The 24,029-nt window shown below is 43.5% G+C and overlaps 1 protein-coding gene across 9 annotated transcripts in view; it reads left to right on the top strand.

The window, feature by feature from the left end:
* aplp2 (amyloid beta (A4) precursor-like protein 2) overlaps positions 1-22,447 on the top strand; it is a 54,619-nt gene extending 32,172 nt beyond the window's left edge. The window contains exons 4-18 of one of the 9 annotated variants that reach the window (XM_035153766.2): positions 1,755-1,867; positions 3,716-3,942; positions 4,196-4,395; positions 4,849-5,016; positions 6,801-6,934; positions 7,227-7,301; positions 7,645-7,803; positions 8,717-8,845; positions 11,881-11,980; positions 13,410-13,583; positions 14,302-14,337; positions 16,306-16,385; positions 18,272-18,349; positions 19,955-20,110; positions 20,398-22,447. In XM_035153766.2, the coding sequence (XP_035009657.1) occupies positions 1,755-1,867; positions 3,716-3,942; positions 4,196-4,395; positions 4,849-5,016; positions 6,801-6,934; positions 7,227-7,301; positions 7,645-7,803; positions 8,717-8,845; positions 11,881-11,980; positions 13,410-13,583; positions 14,302-14,337; positions 16,306-16,385; positions 18,272-18,349; positions 19,955-20,110; positions 20,398-20,499 (1,931 nt within the window). In that variant the 3' untranslated portion in view covers positions 20,500-22,447. Of the gene's footprint in view, positions 1-1,754; positions 1,868-3,715; positions 3,943-4,195; positions 4,396-4,848; positions 5,017-6,800; positions 6,935-7,226; positions 7,302-7,644; positions 7,804-8,716; positions 8,846-11,880; positions 11,981-13,409; positions 13,584-14,301; positions 14,338-16,305; positions 16,389-18,271; positions 18,350-19,954; positions 20,111-20,397 lie in introns of all 9 variants that reach the window. The other 8 variants (XM_035153765.2, XM_035153773.2, XM_035153770.2 and 5 more) reach the window with 8 other exon arrangements.
* Positions 22,448-24,029: the final 1,582 nt, after the last annotated feature.

Genomic DNA, 24,029 nt, shown 5'->3' with positions numbered 1-24,029 from the left:
AGGGAGAGAAGTCGTACTCGGATCCTTTTACGAGTCCAGATGCAGTAGCAGCAAAACAATGTAAAAGGATTGTATGACCAAGTCAATTCAGGTCATTTACTCCAAATTTGACTTGTGTAAAAGTACAGGATTATTATCAAAACATTCCACTACAATATAAAAACCATTACTTATGCATATGACAACTTTCAGAGTTATTTTATGTTACAAAGACGGTCTGTGTGTATTTTCTCTGGGTATTCCAGCTTCCTCCTACAGTACAAAGACATGCAGATTGTGAGTGGGAATGGTTGTTTGAGTAATACGCTGGTGTGTAGTGTTGTAGTCCAAAGTCAGAATATATTCTGTTTAAAAAAAAACACAAGCAACATTTTCTTATTTGAGAAGCTGGAATCAAATGATGTTTAGCATTTCCACCAAAATAACTAACTAATTCTGGATTAAATTCAATTAAAATACCTTTATTATCATGCCATGATCATATTAAACCTAAATATGACCATGCAATGACAATAGAGACAATTTAATAATTGAAACAGAGATAACCTTGGATTTATCATGTTTTTTTCTATGTTTAAATTCATCCCAGTTTAAGAGCAACTCTAATAAACTACCTAGCTGTATATTTTACAATTAACAGTCAGAATTATTGAGTAATTTTATGTTACCCATGAAACTTATTAATGAACTGTTTCAGAACTATTGATGACATGACAACAGTGCTTGAGTAAATATATTTAGTTACTCTCCTCCTGAGTAACTAAAAAAGCCGGGAGGTGGGGGTTAAGGCAAGCTTGTGTGAGGGGGGGTGTCACTGTGTCTCCTGGGCGGAGATGAGAAGCAGCTGCTGAGTCCTCTGCTATTTCCAGCTCTCTCCTCTTCCTCTCCGACCCTCTCATTTTCCAAAACACTGCCTTCTCCTTCTCCTCCGCCCGGCTCACGTGAAGTCCTCCGGCAGCGCTCCCTCAGGCCGGGGTCACGGTGAACCACTGAGCGAGCAGTTACAGGACAGATCTCAGCCTTGTCCTGAAACCTCCAGACCCTCATTTGTGTGTTTTCAATCCGCTCATTCCTCAGCCACGCTGATCTCAGCCTGGACTTTGCCCTAAACCTTCTAACACCCCCTCTTTCTTCCTTTCGCTCTGTCCGCCTGACTCTCCCTGCGTTTCTGCTGGAGGTGTTTCTACCTGACGGCCTCGTCACACTTCCAGCCCATCAGCAGTCGCTGTCCTTTTCTAATCTGTCTTTTGACCCCCGGCACCATATGCCTACACACGCATTGGTTTTCAACACGAAGCAGAGAAATTCAAGATGCCTTTCAAATCTTTTTTAATTCTGCCGATCTGGCTCCTCGTCAGCGATTTGCCATGAATAAAACATATCGAATTGAATTCATCAAGCAAATGATATCACTGACTCACAGGAAAAGTCTGGGCCACGAGTATGAAACCTGATTTTCCTCCTGTACTGTTTTGACAGCAGATTGACAGATGTGCATGCAGAGAATGGATGATTTCAGGTGTCAGATACTGTAGTGAAATTACAGTGAAATTGAAAAGACCAGGGAGCTATGAATTATTGAATCAGGCCCTTTTTTTCCATTCATCTCATCTGCTATTCATTTTTTAGTCCCAGTAGGTGATTTATTGTTTTGGACCCAGTCAGGGTTGTAGAGCAGCGATCAGGCGCAGGGGGGATTTGTGTGTGTGTGTGTGACTAACGGGCATATTGGTCCGTGTGATTTGCTTTTACAGTGGGCGAGTTCGTGAGTGACGTGCTTCTGGTTCCAGAGAAGTGCAAGTTCTTCCACAAGGAGCGGATGGACATGTGCATCAGCCACCAGCAGTGGCACGGCGTGGCCAAAGAGGTAAGGGAGGAGTGACTTCATCGGAAACAGTGGGAGGCTGTATAGCAGAGCAATGGGAAAATAATACTCCTGTGGCGGAGGGGGTCTAAAGCATCAGCTTAACTTTAGGAAAATTAAATAACTAAATTTTGATTCCCTTCTCCCCTTCATCACACGTTCACTCCCTGCTCTCTCCTCTTCCCTCCCAAACATCTTTCCACCTGTCTCTGTGAGTCTCCCAGGGCCTCTGATCACAGGCCGACTGGGAACACTCACATTTCAGCTCCTAATCAGATTAGTGTTGTGCCTGTAATGCTACTAATTCCCCCGGGCAGCAACAGAGCCGGCCCCCGGGGGCCACTCTAACCATGACAGTGAGAGCAGCAGCTCATTGAGCCCGTCAAGCCTCTTCCTGAGTCTTACACCTCTTTTTACACCACAATTTGTACATGAAGGTTTTTTTAAACGTTTTTTAAACCCACTAAAAAAGGCGCGTGACTCGTTTCCCGTGGCCAGAAGGAGTGTTTGCCTTTCTATTTTTCTCTCCCGGCGAGTCATGTTCCATGTCGCACACACACACCGTCAACTGAGGCGCTCTCTCACCTCGTTGTCTTGCCAAATTAGCGCGTTCAGGCGGGTGTCACGCTTCCTTTACTACTGATCTGAGCTGGAGCTGATTAAATCCTGTGAGTCTTTCGACCCAGGAGTGAATGTCGATTGAATCCATTCCCATTGCAAACAAAAAGCCAGTTTAAAAGGGGCTTTACTCTTCCCCAACATTTATTACAAATGCATCTACAGCCTGAAGATGGTATAAAAGGCACGTTTGACCTATAGATGACAAAGAAATTTGTTAGATCTGAGTAGTAATACATCTTCCCAGTGAGAAGAAGATTCATAAACAATATTTGTTCTTAACCAACTGCCTCTGTGACGTCCCTAAGCAACAGAGCGACTAATCCTCAACTCCTCCTGCTGAGTTTCTCAGCGGCGGGTGATTTAGACCGAAGCTGCAGCGGTGTTGAAAAATAGCACGTCAGTTAAAGGACTGCCAGACTTTTTTGGAAGTGTGACCCATTAATCACTCCTGTCAGCGTGTGACAAAAGAACGAGCTATAAAAATCAGTGTGTCTGTGTTCTGCCGCTGGACAGACCTGTTTACATGGTCGGGTCACAGCAGGCGGCCGCCGCTGCACCATAAGTCACGAAGTTAAAAAACAACATTTAGAGCACAGTCATCTGCCTCGTCCCCTTTAATATGGGAAATTTGTGAAAAACATCTAAAAACACCTCACATCTCACAATGCTGAAGAAAGTAAACAAGCCCCTTCGCCCAGATCCATATCGAGAGTCCTTCCATGTCCCATCCTTCCATCAAAGCTTCATAGTAATCCCTTCTGTCGTTTTTATGTAATCCTGCAAACTAACAAACAAACATGACCAGATGGGGGGGGGAGTGCTTTTGTGGGGCATTGATAGCTCACCTGGTTACAATGTACCTCCCCCCCATGTACTGAGACGTGGAGGTCTGTGTACACACTCGTTGTTTAGGCCTGAAAGCAGAAGGGCAGCTTTGACCCAAAGGTGAACATTTGGACAAATCGATACTGACAACTACACCACAGAAAACACCACAACTTTTGGATTCCTGAAGCAATAAATTATGGGGAAACTATTGGTTTGAAACATCTAGGGTATTATTCTTATAAAGGATTAAACTGAATTGATTTAACTTCACATGCTCCTCCATCCGGCTCCATGAACTGTTGATGAATAAACAAAGCTCATGTCGATGCCTCAGAGCAGTGAAGCCCCGTCGCCGTGTTCGGTGGATTTCACCTGTATCTCTCTCCCTCTGCCCCCGGTCAGGCCTGTGCCAAGAGCACCAATGTGCTGCACAGCTACGGCATGCTGCTGCCCTGTGGCATCGACAAGTTCCACGGCACCGAGTACGTGTGCTGCCCCTCTTCTCGCATCGTGGAGACCGCCCCGGCTTCCCTGCCCTCGCAGGAGGACGACGACGACGAAGAGGAGGAGGTAGAGGATGAGGAGATCGACGAGGCCGACCTGGACGAGGAGGATGCCGTAGAGGACAGGTGGGCAGCTGTGAAAGAGGGGGAAGGGTCTGCAGGTTGTGTGGGGTTGTGGTCATGATGGTGGCGTGTGTCTTTGAGATATTGCAAGCTTAATATGCGCTCTCTTGCGAAGGGCAGGTATAACCAGCCATCTGGATGAAATAAAGCACTGTGACATTGACCTATGGCAGCTGCTCTGCCTCGTTTGATAAATCATTCCTCTTCCTGGCGTCCACCCCTTCACTCATTCATCTCCGCCTCCTCTCCTCCTCAGTGAGACGGTACCTGACGAGCAGCCCACACAGAAGGAGGAGCCGCTGGACGAGGACGAGGAGGACGAGGACGAGGAGGAAGATGAGGAGGAGTACCACTACGTCTACGAGGACGAGGAAGTGGAGAAGGAAGAGGAGGATGAGAGGAAGAGCAAAATGTCAGAGAGCCAAGACGAGGACAAGACTCTGCAGGAAGTGAAAGGTTTGTAATGAGCTGTTTTAAATTATAATATACCATCCTCCCCCTCCCTCTCTCTCCATCTCTCTCCATCCCCCCTGCCCTCACCCCTCTCACCCCTTCCTTATTGGCACTTTGCCTACCACTTAAATATGATCAAACCTTTTCAACTCTTAAACTGTAGTCACTTACCTTCACATCTCAGCCAGACTGTAATAAGATGAGTGTCTGCATTAACATTTACCCTTTTCCCTCATCTCACAGCAGATACTTTGATGTACTGTTCTTCTGTATCAGGGTGCAAGGACAAGTCTTGCTGCCTTGTTTGTAGCCAACCTGACGCTAAATCCTGCTCATCACATTCACAAAGCAGTTGCTCCCACATGTTTTATCCTGATCTTAGACGTAGCGGTGTTAGAGTGGAATTTAAGTGCTGCCACTAGTGGCCGGATGATCTAACGAGCTGTCCCCTGGCAGCGGTGTGCACCCTGGAGGCTGAGACCGGCCCCTGCCGTGCCTCCATGCCCCGCTGGCACTTCGACATGAGCCAGGGGAAGTGTGTGCGCTTCATATACGGGGGCTGCGCCGGCAACCGCAACAATTTCGACTCAGAGGAGTACTGCATGGCCGTGTGCAAGCGCCTGAGTAAGTCTCACGTGACCGAGGCCGGTCTGACAACACCCCCCCTCTCTCTCTGTTTGTCTCTTTCCTGCCGACCCTGAAAACTCTAGTAGACGATAGGTAGATAATAAAGGTTTGGTCTGTTGCTGACTCGTGAACAGATCACATGATGTCTCCATCACCACAACATTCACGACTGAGCTCACTCCACAACATCATCTTCTATTGTTTTATTATCCCACTGAAATGCTGAAGGGCTGCGGCAACGATTATTGATTATTTTTATTACTGTAACGTGTTTATTATTTTCCTCATTAATTGTTTAACCTACATCTAAAATTTAAATCTCAATTATTAATCAAAATTTCCTAGAGCCAAAGATGAAAAACACATTTATATTCAGTAACAGTAACAGATTACAATTCAAATATATGTTTATTCATTTATATCATTATTGAGCATGGGTTCATTAGTTTGAATTAATGTTCCACCGGATTGGACCTGTATCGTATATATTAACTATCATATTGAAATAATTTAAACTTATATTATGGTTTAACCCTACCCCTAAAGTAAAAATATACTTAAATATATATTGAATAAAATTATTGGATACTGTTGAAACCTGGAGTTTCTTTGGTACCAACCAGTTTGTCTATAGACAAAATATTCGAAAAGTGTAAAATATGGAAAGATGATATTGAATCTTTCATCAAATTTGACTTATTCTTTTATCAATCATTTCTACTATGTTTACATTTCACTGGACATTTGAGAAATGTCCCTTTATTTTATTAAAGGTCATTACTCTTACTAAGTATGGTTTTAACAAAAGCAGTAGAATAATAAATCAATGCCCAGTCCTACTACACTTATTCCATCTTCTCCATTTGTGACACACATATACATTTGAAGTTACTTGATAGAAATCCAATAAGATTAATTTTCCGTTTCCTTCGTTTTCTTCCTGTTGTTCATTAATATGCATGCTAACTTCAAACAGAGTTTTCTGTCATCTTTGTTTGCCCGTCAGTGTTTACCGCTTCCACTGTGTCTGTGTGCCTGTCACCAGCCTGTCCGTGCGTCTGTCTGCTCACACAGCACTGCCACTGCGTTTGCTAGAGCCCCACCAGCACATGTCAACCAGCGCCTCTCTTCCATCAGTTCAAACTCAGTTCATGGCCATAACCAATTGGATTTTTCTTTTGATTTTCGGGGCTGAAGCAGTTACTTTTAGAGGAGGATAGATATCTTTATCCGTTGATCCGCCCGTGCTGCCGTCCTGTTTTGACGGTGGGGTGAAGCGATGAGGTCTCTTTCCGTTCGCGAGCCGGGAGCATTGTTGTTTTTGCGAGTTTCAGCGACGCAGGGAGCGAGTCCTGCGTGACTGTATAGCAAGGAAGCCAGAACTGAGCCCTGTGGCCCCGCCTCAGATGACCCAGCCGTCAAACACGGGAGATATTTCCATTAGTGTTGGAAACGCGGCCTGTCAGCAGAAAGCCGACGGGAAGTTGAAAAGAATTCAAAAGGAAAGACTGTCAGATTCCCTTAAATTTATCAGAGTTCAGGAGGTTGGAAGAACGCCAATGAGAGGAGTGCTTCTGTGAGGATTTTTGTCTAACTTCAATCTGCATTCCACTTTCTACTGCTCCTCTCTCTCTGTGCCCTGTTGTGTGTCTGTCTCCGTCTCTCTGCCTAACTGTGGTGAGTGGACTGGATGAGCCCGTCTGTCTCTTTCTGTGCTTGTCAGTCCGCCTGGTTGTCAGTTTGCAGCCGCGCGCACTCACCGTCTGCCTCTGATTCTGCAGCCGTGCCCCCGACTCCTCAGCCCACCGATGATGTGGACATCTACTTTGAGACGCCGGCCGATGACAAGGAGCACAGTCGCTTCCAGAGGGCCAAGGAGCAGCTGGAGATTAGGCACCGCAATCGCATGGAGAGGGTGAGTGAGCAGGTCGAATCAGGACGCTACTTACCTGATTAAAGAGGCAATAAGTAAGACCCCTGCTGCAAAATGGTGACATGAGCGTCAAATCCAGAAAATCAAAGAGGATTCTGGAACAAAGACATTTCACCGAAACCTACAGCAAAAGGCTTTTGATCCAAAAACTACAAATCAATGCATGGCTCATTCACAAAAAGCAAAGAAACTGTCCACTTTTCATTAAGGGCTCTCAAGCCTCTTTGCATCTCGCTTCATTTTGTCTCCCTCTCTCTTGTCTCACACACTCCAGGTACGAAAGGAATGGGAAGAGGCTGATCGCCAGGCTAAGAACCTGCCCAAGTCTGAGAGACAGACACTGATCCAGGTGAGACACTGATCTGTCCCCCTGGGAGTCCCCCTTCCTTTGTCCCGTTGTTTGGGTGTGAGATGTGACGGCTTCCAGATACTGGATCCCTCACTCCCTACATTAAACATCTCTCTTCCCGGCTGCTCTATCTTTATCGCTCTGAGGCTAAATTAGGGCAAAGTCTGAATGGGGGGACTTCTAAATGAGTCCCCAACTCCCCTGACGAGCCTTCGAGGCGACAGGACTGAAACCGAGACCTGTTTTCCTCTGTCTGGTTAAGGAGGCGCTGAAGGAGCTCTGTTGTCTCACACTGTTTAAAGTGCATGTACATATTTATATGTGCGTTTGATTTTGTTTGCAGCACTTCCAAGCCATGGTGGAGTCCCTGGAGGAGGAGGCAGCCAGTGAGAAGCAGCAGCTGGTGGAGACTCACCTCGCCCGGGTGGAGGCCATGCTGAATGACCGGCGCCGTCTGGCCCTGGAGAACTACCTGGCCGCGCTGCAGGCCGACCCCCCCCGGGTAAACACCACGCAGCAGTGCATCTTTTATCCTCTCCTCACCTCGCTCCATCTGTCTGTTGTGTTCTCCCTCTCTCCTCAGTCCATGTGCAAACACATTAACACACACGCACACGTGTCTGTCACACCTCGCTCGGCCCCACACTACTTATGGCCTGTGGCTAATCTCATATCCTGTAAAAAGACCCTCTGCCAGCTCGCAGTTCACCGTGAGGTGATTACTGCAGCCAGAAAAACACACAAACCACAATCCTGCATGAGCACAGAGTCAATCACATCTGAACCCTCAGATATAATCCCCCTGGGACATGTTTCTTTTTTTATATAAATCCTTTTTTTTAAATTATCTTTTGATCCTATAGTCTGCACAACGTTTGCTTCTCTGATGCAAAGTGTTGGTCCTGACTCAAAGTCCTAGTTTTGGACTTGCTACCCAGAGGGAATAACTTTCATACATTTATTTCGAATCCATGTTCCCTCTGTTATATCTCCAGCCCTTAATTGTTGATTGCATCATCTGTAGTATGACAGTATTTCACGAGGTGCTGCAGAAGATGATGAGGCTGAGATCACTTCTGTGTTACCTCTCGACTTTAGAAATGAAAAACGTCAGGACAATCGAGTCTGAACATTCTCCAGACTTTGCCTTTTTACATTTAATGATCGCAGCAGGAGATTGTCCCAGTCAGACGTGTTCTCGACAATAGGAACATTTCCAGAGCATTCAGGCGAAGAGTGGCGTCTGAGTAGAGCGACAGCACGCGGGGCACGACATGGATTCTGCTGCAGATATCACATGTTTTTTTTACACTGCATTGAAACCGGTGTCGGCCCTTATCACGAAATAAAATCATACTAAAAGTCTTGGTTGTGAAGCTGCCACGCGACACTACTAATCTTGCCCCCCCCCTTAGCCCCACCGCATCCTGCAGGCCCTGAGACGCTACGTCCGTGCGGAGAACAAGGACCGTCAGCACACGATCCGACACTACCAGCACGTCCTGGCTGTGGATCCTGAGAAGGCTGCTCAGATGAAGTCACAGGTCAGTCAACAATCAATCCACTACTTCGTGCTCATTTGACAGAGATGTAAGAAAGCATAAAGCATCAAATCTTCCCATTGGAGAAACTGGAACCAGCAAATACGGTTGCATTTTGTTTGGAAACACTTATCTTAGATTTGTACAGTTAATCGTGAACCAACTGTGTCGTCTTTCGGGTCTGTGCATTTCATTTTTTTTGTTAATTGGCGCCTCCTTCCCCAGCCTAGCTATGACAATAAAGATGTTCTGCATGAGAGGCATAGAATCTGAAACCTCATGCTGAGCCACTCCAAGATCTCACACTCCTCCTATTCCTGCTCTGACAGGGGAAGGATAATGATGTCTCAGCCTCTCGGTCCTGTTTTCTAAGTGCGTAGGAGGTGGAGAGGAGTGTGTGTTTCTCTGAGTTGAAGCCCGGGAGGAGAGAGGAGGCTTGTCTGACGGAGGGAGAGAGGGGAAGGGAGGGAGGGCGTTTCATTCACTTAAGCCTCAGCCACGAAGATTAAAATTGCGCAGGTCTTGTGTAATGCTGGACTCTGAGCCGCTGCACGGGGATTTGGCTGGAGGAAGCTCCTTCGTTAGATGTACCCGCCCGTGTGTGTCAGTGCCCTTTGACACCATTTAAAGTTGTTCTCCACCGTCACAGAAAACACAGCACAACAACACAGGGAGGAGGTAGAGGAGGTAGAGGAGGGTGACGGCGACCGGAGGGTTGCTGTTGAGATGAATTGTTGTTGATTTGGGAGCTGGTGAGCCCCCGTGTGGAGTCATGAGAAGAGAATCTGTGTTGTGGTGCTTTCACTGTGTTTACGTGTCGAGCCGAGTCCCTGCTCGTTTCTTCACTCAAATCCTGCAGCAACGTCAAATCTGTCTGCTCAGTTTAGTGCCGCTTGCTTGTGGATTTGGCAAAACCGTCCTCGGACGTTTTGTTGTTAATATAACTGGGACTTTCTGGGATTGAGATTATTCTGTTTTCGTCAAAAGCTTCACCTGTTAAATTGAGGCTGCCTGATGCAGGGAAATCGAGATTCCAGCAGTGGGACGTATATAATCTTTGCAGGGTTGTTTGTTTATCGTGCACAGGAAGGTGCCACAGAGGCTGCAGCCCGCCTCTCAATGGGGAAAGGTGCATTACTGCCATCTGTCGCTGGCTCCGGTGCACTGCAGCCATGTGTCCGAGGATTAAAAAAGTCAACCATCATGGTGGGAAATGAACCCCAGTTACCTGCCAAGAGCCGGTCAGTCGCTGGTAGCTTTTCATATTCTGCCAAACACTTTGGCAACAGAAATGGGGAAATGTTTCTCCTCGCTCAGCGTCACGTCGCTGCTCGACACCGTGACGCTGACGAGAGAACTTCGACACTACACAAATCCATTGGATCAAAAGAGTGTGTGTTTTCATACCCACACTGTGAAACAGCGGTGATCATTGGGACTGACAGGCAGTCGATCCTGTCGAGTCGGTTCAGAGCTTCAGCTTCTGATTTGAATATTACATGCAGCAACTTGTTTCATGTCTGTGGGTTGACTGGCTGTGAGCGAGTCTCGCTTCATCGGGAGAAAGATTTCCTCTCCACCAGGAGGAAATTCTGCCGTTTCTCTGACAAGTTTAAATATGTGAACACGAGCAACTCGCTCACTTTGTACATTTCACATTCAGAGCAGAGAACAGTCTGCTGTCTGTCCACGGATTTGTAATGGATTGACGTTTATTATATGTTTTGTCTTTATTCGATAAACCAGATTAAGTGTGAAACAAAGAGTAAGAGAGAGATGGGGTGACACACGGCAAATGGCAGCAAGCCGGAATCGAACCTGCGGCTACTGTAGATGCCTCAGTACATGTGGTGCCAGCTCTTCCTGTGTCTTTTACAAATAATTGCAGCTGAATCTATCGCTCGGGGCAGTTGTAAACGAACTTTACTTCTCATTGTGTTGTTACCTTATTGTGTTAGAGTTTATGTCTTCACCACTGTTCGTTTGTGTGGTGGTATGCAAAGTTACGCAAAAACTACACAACAGATTACCATGAAATTTGGCGGAGGGATGCGGATCCGGATAAATGGGCAGGCTTCTTTCTGATATCATGAGTGTGTGAAATTTGGTGCAGCTAGATTGAATCTGATGGGACTGTCGGGCCCTGGCACTGGTGTGTGCCTTCTACTGGGAGACATTCCTGTCGTCTTCTTCATCTTTTGTCCCTTTTCTTTGCCTTTTGTCGTCGTCTTTTCAGAGGGATTGAATCTTCTCTTCGTGCTAATACCAGTTTCTGAGGATGAATCTTAATCTCCTCCTCACTGCGCCGCCATGTTTTCTCTGCCTCTCCTGTGTGATTCCCATGAAAAGAGGAGAGCCAAGTCTGTAATCTGTGATGCTATTAGGTGACACAACTTGTAACCTCCCTGAATGACAATGAGCACGAGAATGGAGTTACGCGGGGATTTTCTGGGATAAAGGAATATTTTCTGGTCGGTTAAATGTGAGTTTTCATATGAATACTGTTGGGATGAAGATTTTTTGTTCTAACAGTCGTCGGCACTGGATCAGACTTGAAATGATTATTCAGTTAATGGAAAATTGTAATGAATGATTCATCGTTTCAAGTAATTCATCCCAAAAGACTCCTGCCTCTCATCTGTTCAAGCCTTTAAAACCCATTTATTCCCACTATGTGCATTATAGTGTTGAATTCATACATTTCTATTGTTGTTTATTGTGTATTACTACTTTCCTTTGTTATTTTACTTATGTGAAGCCCTTTGCTTTGAGAAAGGTGCTATATTAAATACACTTTATTTACTTACTTCCTTATTTAAATGAGATAAATTAAACAAAGCGCTTGTCATATATATGTTATTATCTTTTGTCTTCCACACTAGCTTGATGTCAAGTTGCTAAACACCAGCAGATATCAGGGATCACCAGCAATTATTAGCAAATAGAAGATGATTCTGTTCTGAATTGTCCTCAGGAATAAAACGCATCGTCTCCGTGCAGCCAAGAGGTTTGACTTTTTGCTTTTTTCCATCTGACAGGTGATGACCCATCTGCGTGTGATTGAGGAGCGGATGAACCAGAGTCTGTCTCTGCTCTACAAAGTACCTTATGTGGCCGAGGAGATTCAGGATGAAATCGGTGAGTCGTGTTCATTCGAAAGCCTCCAGGCAGCGAGGAGGAGGAGGAGGAGGAGGAGGAGGAGGGACAGTGTGCATTAATAAAAATGAAGTGAAATGAAAACAGGGATGGAATTCGCACATGTGCCAGACAGATAAAGCCAATGCATCACATTTCCTCTGGTGATTTTGTTATTTTTTCCTGCTGCAACCAGACAAAACAACAGTCTCCGCTCTGTGCACAGGGAAACTCAGATACGGGAAAAGACCAGTAGACCGTTTATCAGAGACAGAGAGAGAAGTATTGTCTCCTCCTCAGTAGGAATTTGTGGAATAGGATTTTAATACAGCCACCATCGTCTCCTTTTGAGGGTCTCAACAGCTTTCATTTTTTAATGTTGGATCTAAAGTCGGGGATGTGTTCGTCTCCAGTGGCTCCATTTAACACCTTCAACGTCTGGCACATTTTTTATTATTTCCCTTTGTCTCCTTTTCTTCATTAAAGGAACCACAGCATGGTGGTGGTGCAGCACAGATTAAAGTGGGTGCAGTGACAGAACTGGGTCACAGCTTTCACCATGCGAGCATCCTGTTGGGAGATGTGCAGATTTACATGGAAAATAGCTCTCAGAAAAAAATACTAATTGGTAGTTAGCAGGAATGGGAGCGGGCGTCTCTTCCAGCAGCAGCAGCTCTCCTGGCTGTTGGGAAGAAGGAGTGTTGGTTTTATTTGGTGAACTTCTCATTAAGCACAGCGCTGCCACGTCTCAGGATGAGCGGTGTTAGCATGTGCCAGGGCAATGTTTTGTCTTTCTATCAGCTTTAGAGGTTGTCCCTGTTCAGACGTGGTGTTAACATCCGTCCTGAGAGAGTTCGTCTGTTCACACCTGTCAAAAGAAATGAGTCCTGAGTGGTGTCTCCCAGGCGTCACATGATCGAATCTCACTTCCCCGCCCCGTATGCATATGAATATGTATGTCATCTGTTTTCACAAAGACCAAATGATGTTGGTTTTGCACAGCTTGAGTTTACAGATGTGTCCGACGTCCCTGTGTTTGTGTGTATTTGTGCGTGTGAGAGATGAGCCGGGAGGGGCTCAGTGAATCTCCTGCATCTGGAGTAAAGAGGAAAGATTTGACCAATTTAACAAAAAAGTATCACTCGTTCTGTGGTGATCAGTGTTGATGTTGTGGAGGCGGCGAACAAATCAGAATACGGTCACTGGAAAGCGTAAAAACACGTTGGATTCAATGTGAAACTGCAGCATTTGCGGTCACACACAGAAAAGAATGTGGCCGCGAGTCCCAGACCACCTCCAAATGCAATAAGATGCATGACCTTTTTTGGGGTTTAGTATAAAGAAGCAGAGACGGCATAACGAGGGGTCATCTTGATCGCATTATTGTGGGATCTTTGTCTAAAAGGTGCTTTTCTCTGTCATTTTCCCTCAGACGAGCTTCTCCAGGAGCAGAAAGCCGACATGGACCAGTTCCTGTCGTCCATCTCTGAATCGCAGCCAGACGTCACCGTGTCGTCGGAGGAGAGCGTGGAAGTGCCCGTGTCCGAGGGCAAACCCTACCGGCCCTTCCAGGTCACATCGTTGGGATCCCGCTCGGAGCCCGAGGGTGAGCAGACGCAGCCTCCGACACCGGTACAAGCAGCGCAGTGAGCATCACTGAGGCTGCGTGGGGAACAGAACGCCTCGCACACACGTCTTTCTGAAGGACACCGGTGACAAAACGCAGCAGAAGTGTTGCACATTGAGGAAGAATAGGTTTACAAAGTGTCTCATGCCAGTGAAAATGTGCTGCGGGGCCGTTGGTTTGGAACTTATCTGTGGCTGCACAGTTTCCCTCCAGCCCAGCCTTCAACACAGCACCAGGGAAGTTCAGATAAATGCACAAAGCCTCCGGCTCTGTTGCAGAGTTGGAGCCAAAAGCTTAGGGGGGGGGGGGGAATGAGCAGTCATGGTTCTCTTCTTTGTCACATTTGTGCCGAACAAAAGATTGAATCCTCAAGAAGAGGCAAAAAAAGTGACGGGTGGAACGTTTCCAGCTTGATTGAAGGAAAATTACCAGTAGATCCCAGCGGAACATTTGATATACATGCCAACTCCCCACGGGGCTCAGACGCAGCCGGCCAATTCGGGAAATGGCTCCTTGTTTTCAGTTCGGTTATCTCTCTAAATTTATTTTCGGACTCCTCCCTGCTGGACTCTTTTTTCCTAATCAATTAACACAGCTTGATAATCCTGCCTTTCTCTTCTCACTTAAGTTTTCTCTCTTCTTCCCTTCCCCTTTTCTGTTTCTGTTTTTTTTTCTGTTGCTCATTTCTAATGCCAAGGCGATCTATCAGACTCCCCACGTGCCTTCAAGAAAGGTTGGTGCCTCTGTTGCATCTTGTTTTTCTGCCTCCCGCCCCCTGCCCTCCTCCCCTCTCATCCCCTCCCCTCTCATCCCCTGAGCCATTTCCATCGACTGATTTGTTCCATTTTCTCCTTTTCCTTTCCTCCTGGTGCAGTTTGGGATCCTCTCCCTCTCTCTCCCTCTCTCTCTAGCTCTCTCCCACCATTTCTGTTTTTATCAGACGCCTTCTGGTGGTTAATTTTCGACTTTATTTTTTATTTTTGGATGACTCACATTGACGGTGTGCTTGGTGTGTCAGTTCTACTTATGCTTTTCATCACACTCGGATTATCACCTCAGGCTGAATAGCGAAGTTCAGTGGCTTCTTCTTGCAGCGGTAGAGATATGTCACAGGCAGATTTTCTCTCTGAGAGTCGTCGGTCGTTCAGCCGCTGTCGTCTCGTCCTCAGAAACTTCCACACACACACACACACACACACACACACACACACACAGACACACACACACACGACACACACACACACACACAGAGCCCTCATCAGTCTCCCTCTTCCTGATGGGACCGGTGTGATTTAGTGATCCTGTCTGAGGCTCAGTGTTTCCACCGCTGACCCGCTGTCCAGATTAAATTGGCCCATTTGTCCTCGTCCACCTGACACGTGGACGAGGTCGCGTCATCTCTTTTGTCTGATCTGAGCTTAACCTTGTGATCCCACTCAGGAGATGGCGACACCTCCCACCGATGGTTGAATCTAAATTATATATTGATTGATTGATTTTTTTTCTGAATATTGCAACCCGCCCCAGCTGCATTTGCATTTCACCAGTCGAAACTGCATTCGTGCTGCAGCTATGAATATTCCCTTTAGACTCGTCAGTCTATTATTTTCTCCATTAATTTCAAAACTTTGTCAAAGGAATTGTGGAAAAACGTCCATCAAGATTTTCCAGATGTTTTCCAAACCCGTCGATTACCAACCCGTCGCTCCAGAGAAAGAAAAATCTATTTCCTGTCATTGAAAACATCATTGTCACCCAGAACATATTCAACACTGGATAAACGACGTAAATGATGACTTTTTCCATTTATTTCCCAACGATTGACTCAGTCAAATAATAAGTTGAGCACTTTTTCAAATCGATGCCGATGAGAGGTCACATTGATCCCACTCAGAGGTCACTCCCATTGTGGCGTTGGTGTGTACCCTGCTGTACCATGTGAGCGCTTCTGCTGAGTGAGGCTCGTAAACACGCGTCATTGTTCCTCGCTTAATCCAAAGGCAATTGTACTAATCTTAAGCGTTTGGCAATGGCTGACTGGCAGCAGCGGCAGCAGACAATAAGCCGACACCAGACTCTGCTTTACATTGTTCATGACCCTGCCCTCGCTCTCTCGCTCCCTCGCTGCCTCGCTCGCTCTCCGCTCTCCTCACGGCTCTTGGTTTATTCATGGCATATCTGGTGTGAGTGTGTATAAATAGATCCTATGCTTATTTCAGACCCATCAGTCTAACATGCATATTTGACTCTCTGGCCCATTTTCTTAGTCTCGGCCGCTCGGTGAAACCCACACACGTTTTTTTTTATCCAAAATATAATCTGTTAAAACCTCAGGAGACGACGGAGGATTTTCGAGAGCAGGATGACTCATAATTGCCCAAAGAGGCTTCTTTTAATGAGTCAACACACGTTCTGTATGTTTACAGAGAAATCTCAGCTTTATGCAAAGCGCCCGTTTTGAGAGGGCCTTTTGTAGGAGATGTAAGGTCAGTGTCATGTTGGTCCTCACACTGCTCACACTGTGCTGGATGGAAGAAAGGGCTTTGTTGTCACCAGGAGACTGAGGCGACAGTTGTCAGGAGGAGAAGCTGAATATATCTGTGTCGCAGCTGCCCACCATCAATACCACCATCCCTGTTTGTTTGTTTGTTGCTCTGTGCTGCTCTGCCGTTGCTCACCGTGCTCCCTTCGCCTCCCGCAGGCTCCGCAATGTCTGGTCTGGACGGTCTGATCGGCGCCGAGGAGAGAATCATCAACAGCAAACCCAAGATCAGCGAGAAGGTGGTAAGAGCGTCGCCGCTGTTGGTTTGTCCTTCTGTTTTGGGCCTCTAAGCATTTTTCTGAACGTCTCAACTCGCTCAACACGTGAACTGAGAGCAGCGCTGTTAAAGCACGAACACTGAGAAACTGTGTGAGGATATTGGACGGTACAGGGTTTCTGCAGTGTCTCTAAAAAGTCTGAAATTCCATTATCTGGATTTTAGGCCTTGAAAAGTCATAAATATATTAAAATATAAAATGCTAGAGCAGATTGGATAAATGTAGGATTGATTTTAAGATCCTTAAATCATCTATAAAGCGCAGCAGGGTCGGTTATATTTCAGAGCCACTAACTCCCCGTGCTCCCAGTCATGATCGAAGATCTTCCAACTAAATTATTAAGCCATTTACTGCCTGTTTTAAACTGGTTCTAATGGATATTAATCTAATGGACGTTATTTTCTTCAGGTAATCTTTCTTATTTTTGTTGTGTTCTGTTTTGTTATAATTCAATGTTTTTTGTAAAGTAAATCGTTACCTTATTTAGATAACAGCTAAAGTTTTATTATTATTATTAGAAATATCATATCAAAAATATTGTATTGATCCCTGGGGGGGGAATTTGTTTTCATTACAGTCTCTCCTGCCAAGAAGAAAATAGAAATATACGCAGACCGAGGCAATAACAATAAATAGAAATACAAAAATACCGGAAAGTAGAGTTCATGTAAAATATGTGCATTATAATACAATATATGTAGAAGGCAAATAAGATTATGTAAAAAATACAGTATAATTTATTAAGAGAATGGTTATTCTCTAGGAGGCAACTTCACCGTATCTTAAATTATGGGGAACTAAAGATATCTGTCTTCATAGATCTTAAGTTTCCTTCATCATGGTCGTAAAAAGTTTTAGATGTGAACCTGCAGAAACTCTGTTTTACCCTCTGAGTTAAATCCTGTTTTCTACAACAGACAATTGTTCTGATTTTTAAATTTCATCAGCACAACCTCAGTCTGAGGTGAGAGAAATAAACGAGTACAGACAGTACAGACAGTACAGCAGCGCTTTCACAGTTTCGCTCTCTTAAGTTCAGCTATTAATGACTCGGACTATTCCCGTAACTATGTTGTCATAGTTACAGCAATTTCACACGAGGCTATTTCCACGTCTGTGCCAAGCAGCGTTCACTCATTTCCACCCCACACTTTGTTCTCCAGTCATCGCACGCCACTTCCCTTTGCACCATTCTTCCTCACTGCTCGTCAGACGACGCTCGGCTGCTGAATGCGAGATCGCATGCTAATCCAACACCAACTAATTGTGCGTGTGTATCTGTGTGTGTGTTTTCATATGCATGTGTTTCTTTTTTGGGAAATGCCAGTTTTTCTACGACGGAGCAATCTGGGGTTAAAAAAATGACAAATTGTGGTGACACCTGTTGTGTCTCACGTGATGATTATTATTTATTTATTTTTAATTTCCTGAGATAAACAGACTCCGGACTGCTCTGTCTCTACAGAAAGCAGATTTTAGTTTCTGCCTCCTGAGCGCACACACACACACACACACACACACACACACACACGTCCACTCACCGGACTCCAGATTAAATCTAACGAGTGGCCTTGCTAACTGTAGCAGAGAGTCGATGCTGTTGTTGATGCTTGCAAACCACCTCCCTCTCTCCTTCCAGACAAGCGTCTCATCACAGACGATTCTTAACAGTTTACTTGGTTGCAACTTTCACAGCCTCTCGCTCTCTCCGCCTGCCTCTCTCTCTTTCTCTCTCCCTCTGTCTCTCCATCAGTCTCACACATTACAGACACACAGTCTCACACACACACACAGCGACGCTCACATTGTGGTGAGTGTAACCTGGGCTCCCCTGTCTGTGTTGACAGGTGATTGTTGACAGTCTGGATGTTAAAGAAGTGGTTTACAGTGCAGAGAGAGGCAGCGTTATGCATGATGATGAGCTGGTGAGTATAGCAGCGACCTCCACAGGGCTCTCTGGGGAGGGGGTGCGGTAGTTATCTGTAGTGGGGGGAGGAGGTGAAAGAAGGAGGGAGTGTGTAAAGAACCAGCTCTGTAGCTGAGAACTGAAACAACACAACGTTGGAACATACCCATAAAGTTTTTTGTTCAGGGTAATATGTTTTGGTTATTTCTGCATGGACGCATGTTTGTTATGAGAATGTACACATTGGAAATCTCAGTTTCTCATATGATGAATGTGAATCCACACAAACCGGCCGTGCTCGGTTTATGTGTGAGAATGAGCAGTAAAAAAATATAATGGCTGTCTGCATATGATTAGTTTGTGTCATATGTTCCAGATTACATCGTGAGGTCGAGCGTATGTGTGTTTTTACCCAATTGGCCCAGATTTAAACCATCTTTTCACAAAGACACGTTTCATGCATGTGTTCACACGTCGACCGTTTCTTACAGATCCTCTGTCGAAAGGAAGTTGTCCCTGAATTCACTCTGGTTTTATGACATAAGAATCAAGAGTCAGAGATTAAGAGATTCTCACTTCAAGGAATATTAATCTACAAAAGTGTCATTTATTCCTGCTCTGCAAAATCTGAATTACAGAAAAAATTATATTCCAATTGTTTTAAATTCCCTGGTCAATAAAATAAGAGTGGCTCATAATTTTAAGGGAAATTATGAAAGCTTGGCCAAAATGAGCCGATCACATAAATATTGTTATTAGCATTTGTTTGCTTATATGCGACAGTATTTAAGTTCTATATGTTTGGTTGTATCTGTCTTTTAGGTTTATTTATAGTTATTATATTTAACAAAGTTTATGGTTAAACTGTAAAATATCAAATTATATTTTTGTAATATGGGTTTTTAAAAATATATGTATACTGGCCAATATATATCGCTATCAGAAATTTTAAAAAAATATTTGGTCGGGGTCTAGAGACTATTGGATGTGTCCGTCTGGGTTCTGATTTTCAAACCTTTTCATTGTGATTATTGATCAGGATAATAATTTACTCTGGTATAGATCATTTCTCGTGATAATAATAATATCGATGAGGAGAATTACTTCGAGCCTACATGACAAACAAACTTTCAGATCCTCATAAATAGTTTTGAACAGTTCCTCTGACTGGAAGTAAACACGGATCGTTGAGCCCCTGAAATCCCGATGGAGACTGAAAGTTCTCAGCAGAGCAGATCCACTTCCAGACCAACTTGATATCTGCTCTATTTGTGTGCAGACGCTGACTTATTCATATTAATGTGAGGCTCGCGCTCGATTTAGCTTGTGAGCACTTCGGAGAAGTAGCAGCAAACATAAGACGACGGTTTATGTCAAGTTTCCAAATTGTAAAATTTAGATGTATTTATTAATTAAACGTTTTCTGCACCTTTAAAAATGGTTCATTTGATCATGAAACAACTATTTAAATGTTTATTCAGTGTAATGAAAATGTCAAATTGACGATTTCGTACATTTTACAGCAAATCGGCTTCATTGTGTCTCTCAGTGCTCGCCTGTGTTTGCATGTATTGTCTCCTCACTGTTCCCTCTCTGTCTCGCTCTCGCCCGTTCTACCTGTCAGGAGTCCTACCGCCCCCTGGGAGAGGACTTCAGCTTCGGCAGCAGCGCACTGATTGGCTTGCTGGTGATTGCCGTGGCCATAGCAACTGTGATTGTGATCAGCCTGGTGCTTTTGAGGAAGAGGCAATACGGCACCATCAGTCACGGCATCGTGGAGGTGAGAGCCGCCCGTTATTAGCATCACAGCGTGGAGATTTGGGCTCGAGGGTGTTTACCACACACACAGTGAACTGCTATCCATCTTATTAAGTGTCTGATTTACATTAAACGATAACGTCTCGTGCAAGTGGAGCCTGGGTAATGCAGGATTAATTAGATTATCGTCCCGGCAGCATTTGCATACGACACACGCAGCATGTTGTGCCGTCCTGAGCCGAGCTGTCAACGTCTTCTCCTCCTGTCGAGGTCGAGGTCGAGGTCAAACGTCATGTGTCTGTCTCGCAGGTTGACCCCATGCTGACACCGGAGGAGCGTCACCTCAGCAAGATGCAGAACCACGGCTACGAGAACCCCACCTACAAATATCTGGAGCAGATGCAGATCTAACCAGGAGCCTAAAGGTGGCGCTGTGGAGTCTTGACAGAGGACGGCAAACCTAGGGGGAACATACTACTGACCAATAACACATGATGCTATTGTTACAATTATTTTCAAACATCCAAACTCCATTTTACTGGTTTGTTGAAAACAATCCTTAAATAATGCTACTACTTCTACTACTGCTACTATTGTACTATAGAGCTCCTTTTTGATCATGTTTCTTTTGAAGAGGTGACGTTTCTGCCAATTTTTGCATTTCAGAAAAATGTGATCCTGCAGATTTCTCTGTAATTATCAAGACGACTCTCTCTCAGATCAAGATGTATAACATTTCTTCAGATGTTTTCTTTATTTTTATTTTTTTGAACGTGAGGCAAAAATCAAGCGAAATCTAAGCGTTTAATTTTTTTTTTTTTTGGAGTAGCCGTCATTGAAGCGCCCGACGGACGCTACACTTTAATTCTCCGTCATGCGAGTGTCACCCGAGCAGTTTCTGATGGTTCCTTTAAAAAAACAAAAAAAGAAATTGGTGTTTTATTTTGTTCTTTTGTTTTTTCTCTCCTCTCAATAGATTGCTTGTATATGAAGGTTCTTTGTACCAATTAAAATGTATAGTGAAACAACAAATGAGAAAAAAATGAAATCATGAATTATTTACTTTCTGTTCTTTGTTACGATAACAGACAAAATATACATAATACAGTTTAAATATATATATATAAATATATGAGAGTAGATGTTTTTATTCCACCTTTCTGTTCCCAGGGAAGAGGGTCATGAGTTTGTTTAGGGTTCTCGGCTCGGTGGTCCGGAGTGTGCACAGACCTCCAGCTCACACACGTCCCACAGAACCTCCTCTGAACCTTTCAGACGTGAATGTGACAGCAGATCCCCTCCATCACAAACACAACCCTCATTAACAGGGGAACGGTTTAAAATCAGTAAATTAAGAAATGCAGATTGACACGTGTTACATAGTTGAATGTATTGTGGAATTTTTTTTTTCCAATTCTATGTAGCTGACGGGCTCCATCGCGGATTTAACGCAGTGTCGCACACACATCGTGACAGTGGACACGAGACGGCTAATGATGTTTTGTTTTTTGTTTTTTTTGTACAAATCGTCCAAAGTGAAAACCAATTACTAGAACAGATATCTTGAAAACACACCTGGGGATGATGTACACACATTATTGGAGCAGCTGTTAGCTTTGCTGGTCATAAAGCAGTAGAACAGTCAACGATACAGGGTCGGCCCCAGAGTTATGAACAAGATGAAACCCCCTAAATGTTATGAAAATCCAATCGTGACCGGACAAAAACTTTAATTTACCAAATTTGGGGGATTCGTGGGAGTCAAAATTTGCAATCCAGGTTTTTTGGGGGTTGGGCCCTGGACCCGAGGCCCCTGTAGACATCCCGGAGCTGGAGGGCTGTGCAGGCAAACAGAGACAGAAAGACAAAGGCCTGGTGGAGAGCTGGTTTCTAAGAATACAGAAAAGAAAGAGTATAACTTGGGTATATTTAAAGGTAGAGAATGACACAGACGAGCAAAGTGAATCCTAGCGTCCTCTTCTCTCTCTCTCTCTCTCTCTTAGTATTGTCTTCGTATGCCTGTATAGTTGATGTTGCAATCATGGCTTTTTTCTGGAGGATTACCTGTGGTGTGCATTGTTCTTATATGAAATGATATGATCTATATTTTTAAGTTTGTTTTCTTGTTTTCTATTTTTTTCTCTTCCTGTGACAGTATCTCTGTATGTGACTGTCTCACTATGCACCCAAACTGGCTTCGATCTTGTAACTGCCTGCTTGATTGTGGGAGGGGACCGGGGACTAATATGATATAAATACTAGTGATTTTTAAATAAAAAAATGAAAGAAAAAAATAAAATTGATTGACACCAATGGAGATTCATCAGGGGGATACACATCAATAAACTCACAACTTCCAGATGGACGTGTCGTCTTTTCATGGACAGACTATCGTGGACTCAAGAGATTGTGCATTTATGTTTGTTCATAAAGTAAAAGAGAAGAAATGAAAAATAATGATTTGTGGTAATCAAAAACAAGATATTGAATGAATACCTGGAATATTAAAATGATTAAATACATTTACTTCAAAGATATAGCAAAGAAACACATAGTTTGGACTTGGGTAGTGATACAAAAATGATTTTTATTCAAAAAGTAAGAAAGGGAACATTCAAATTAGGATTTCTGGGGATCAAAAACAAGTTAATTGAGGAATACCTCAAATTCTGAATGACGAAATTAATTTACTGCAAAGATATAGAAAATAAAAACTGAGTCGGGTCACTTTTGACCCATATTGTGTATCAATAAAGGACAATTATTTTAGGACTACAACTTTTATCATTATTGATTAATATGTTGCATGATTTTTCTTTACATTAATATCAAATCACCTTTATTGATTCCACATAAGAGAAACACAATTTGACACAGCAGCACAAGTGTAATAAGAAGAATAAGGACACACCACAAAATATCAAGCATCACCAAAAATTGAAACATTACATACAATCAACATATACAATGCAATATAAATTTACTCTAATATGCAACATGTCAGTGAATTACAGACTTTACATATTTGTGCAATGTGTCCCTTAGGTATATTATATTGATTTATTTGCTTTGTAAATTGATTTTGTAAATTTTGTGTTTGCATTTAAATTCTTTTGTTTGGTGGATACATTTAATAAATAAAATATATGTATATATATTTAGGCTATTGATTATTGGGTACAAAATAATATTTGGTGAAATAATTTAAGATATATTATTTTCTATGATGTTTTACAGAAAACAAAGATTTACAAATATATTAATGTGATGATGGTCAGAAGAAAGAGAAACTTTATTCTTTAACATTTTAAGTTTAAAGTGCTTCACCAAAAGATTGTTTATTGAAATTAGATTTTAAAATAAAACATTTTGGTTAAATACAAAAATCTATTATTTTTAGATATTTAATATTAATCCTACATACAAGAGTTCTGTGAATTCATTTAATTTCTTGAGTCTGGGTAAATTTCCTCTACGTGGGAGGAGGTTAAACTGAAACTGTGAAAAATCATCATCATCATCATCATCATCATCATCATCATCGTCGTCATCGTGGGTGTAAAAAACATGGAGGCGAGTGACTCATCACTATTTCAAAATAAGATCCTGAAGACCAGATACCATCACATGACTGATACCAAAAATAGACTGGATATGAATGAAACCTTTATTATATCAACACTTAACCACATGAAATCTGTTCTTGGGTTTTTAATTCAGTTCAAACACTTTGAAACTGTCTCCAAACTCAAACTGATTCAAAACACTACAACAAACTACAACTTTGACAAATTAAAAAAATCAGTGAATATTGATTTGTATTGATTTCTGGAGCTTTTCTGGGTCGTTGTGGATCTAAAGAACATTTCAAACAGGGTCGTATATATATTTCTATATGTGTATATATATATATATATATATATATATATATATATATATAT

The sequence above is a fragment of the Hippoglossus stenolepis genome, chromosome 4 (assembly GCF_022539355.2).
Source record: "Hippoglossus stenolepis isolate QCI-W04-F060 chromosome 4, HSTE1.2, whole genome shotgun sequence".
Taxonomy (NCBI): Eukaryota; Metazoa; Chordata; class Actinopteri; order Pleuronectiformes; family Pleuronectidae; genus Hippoglossus; species Hippoglossus stenolepis.
The sequence above is the reverse complement of the archived record's forward strand: the minus strand, read 5'-3'. Positions and strand labels throughout refer to the sequence as shown.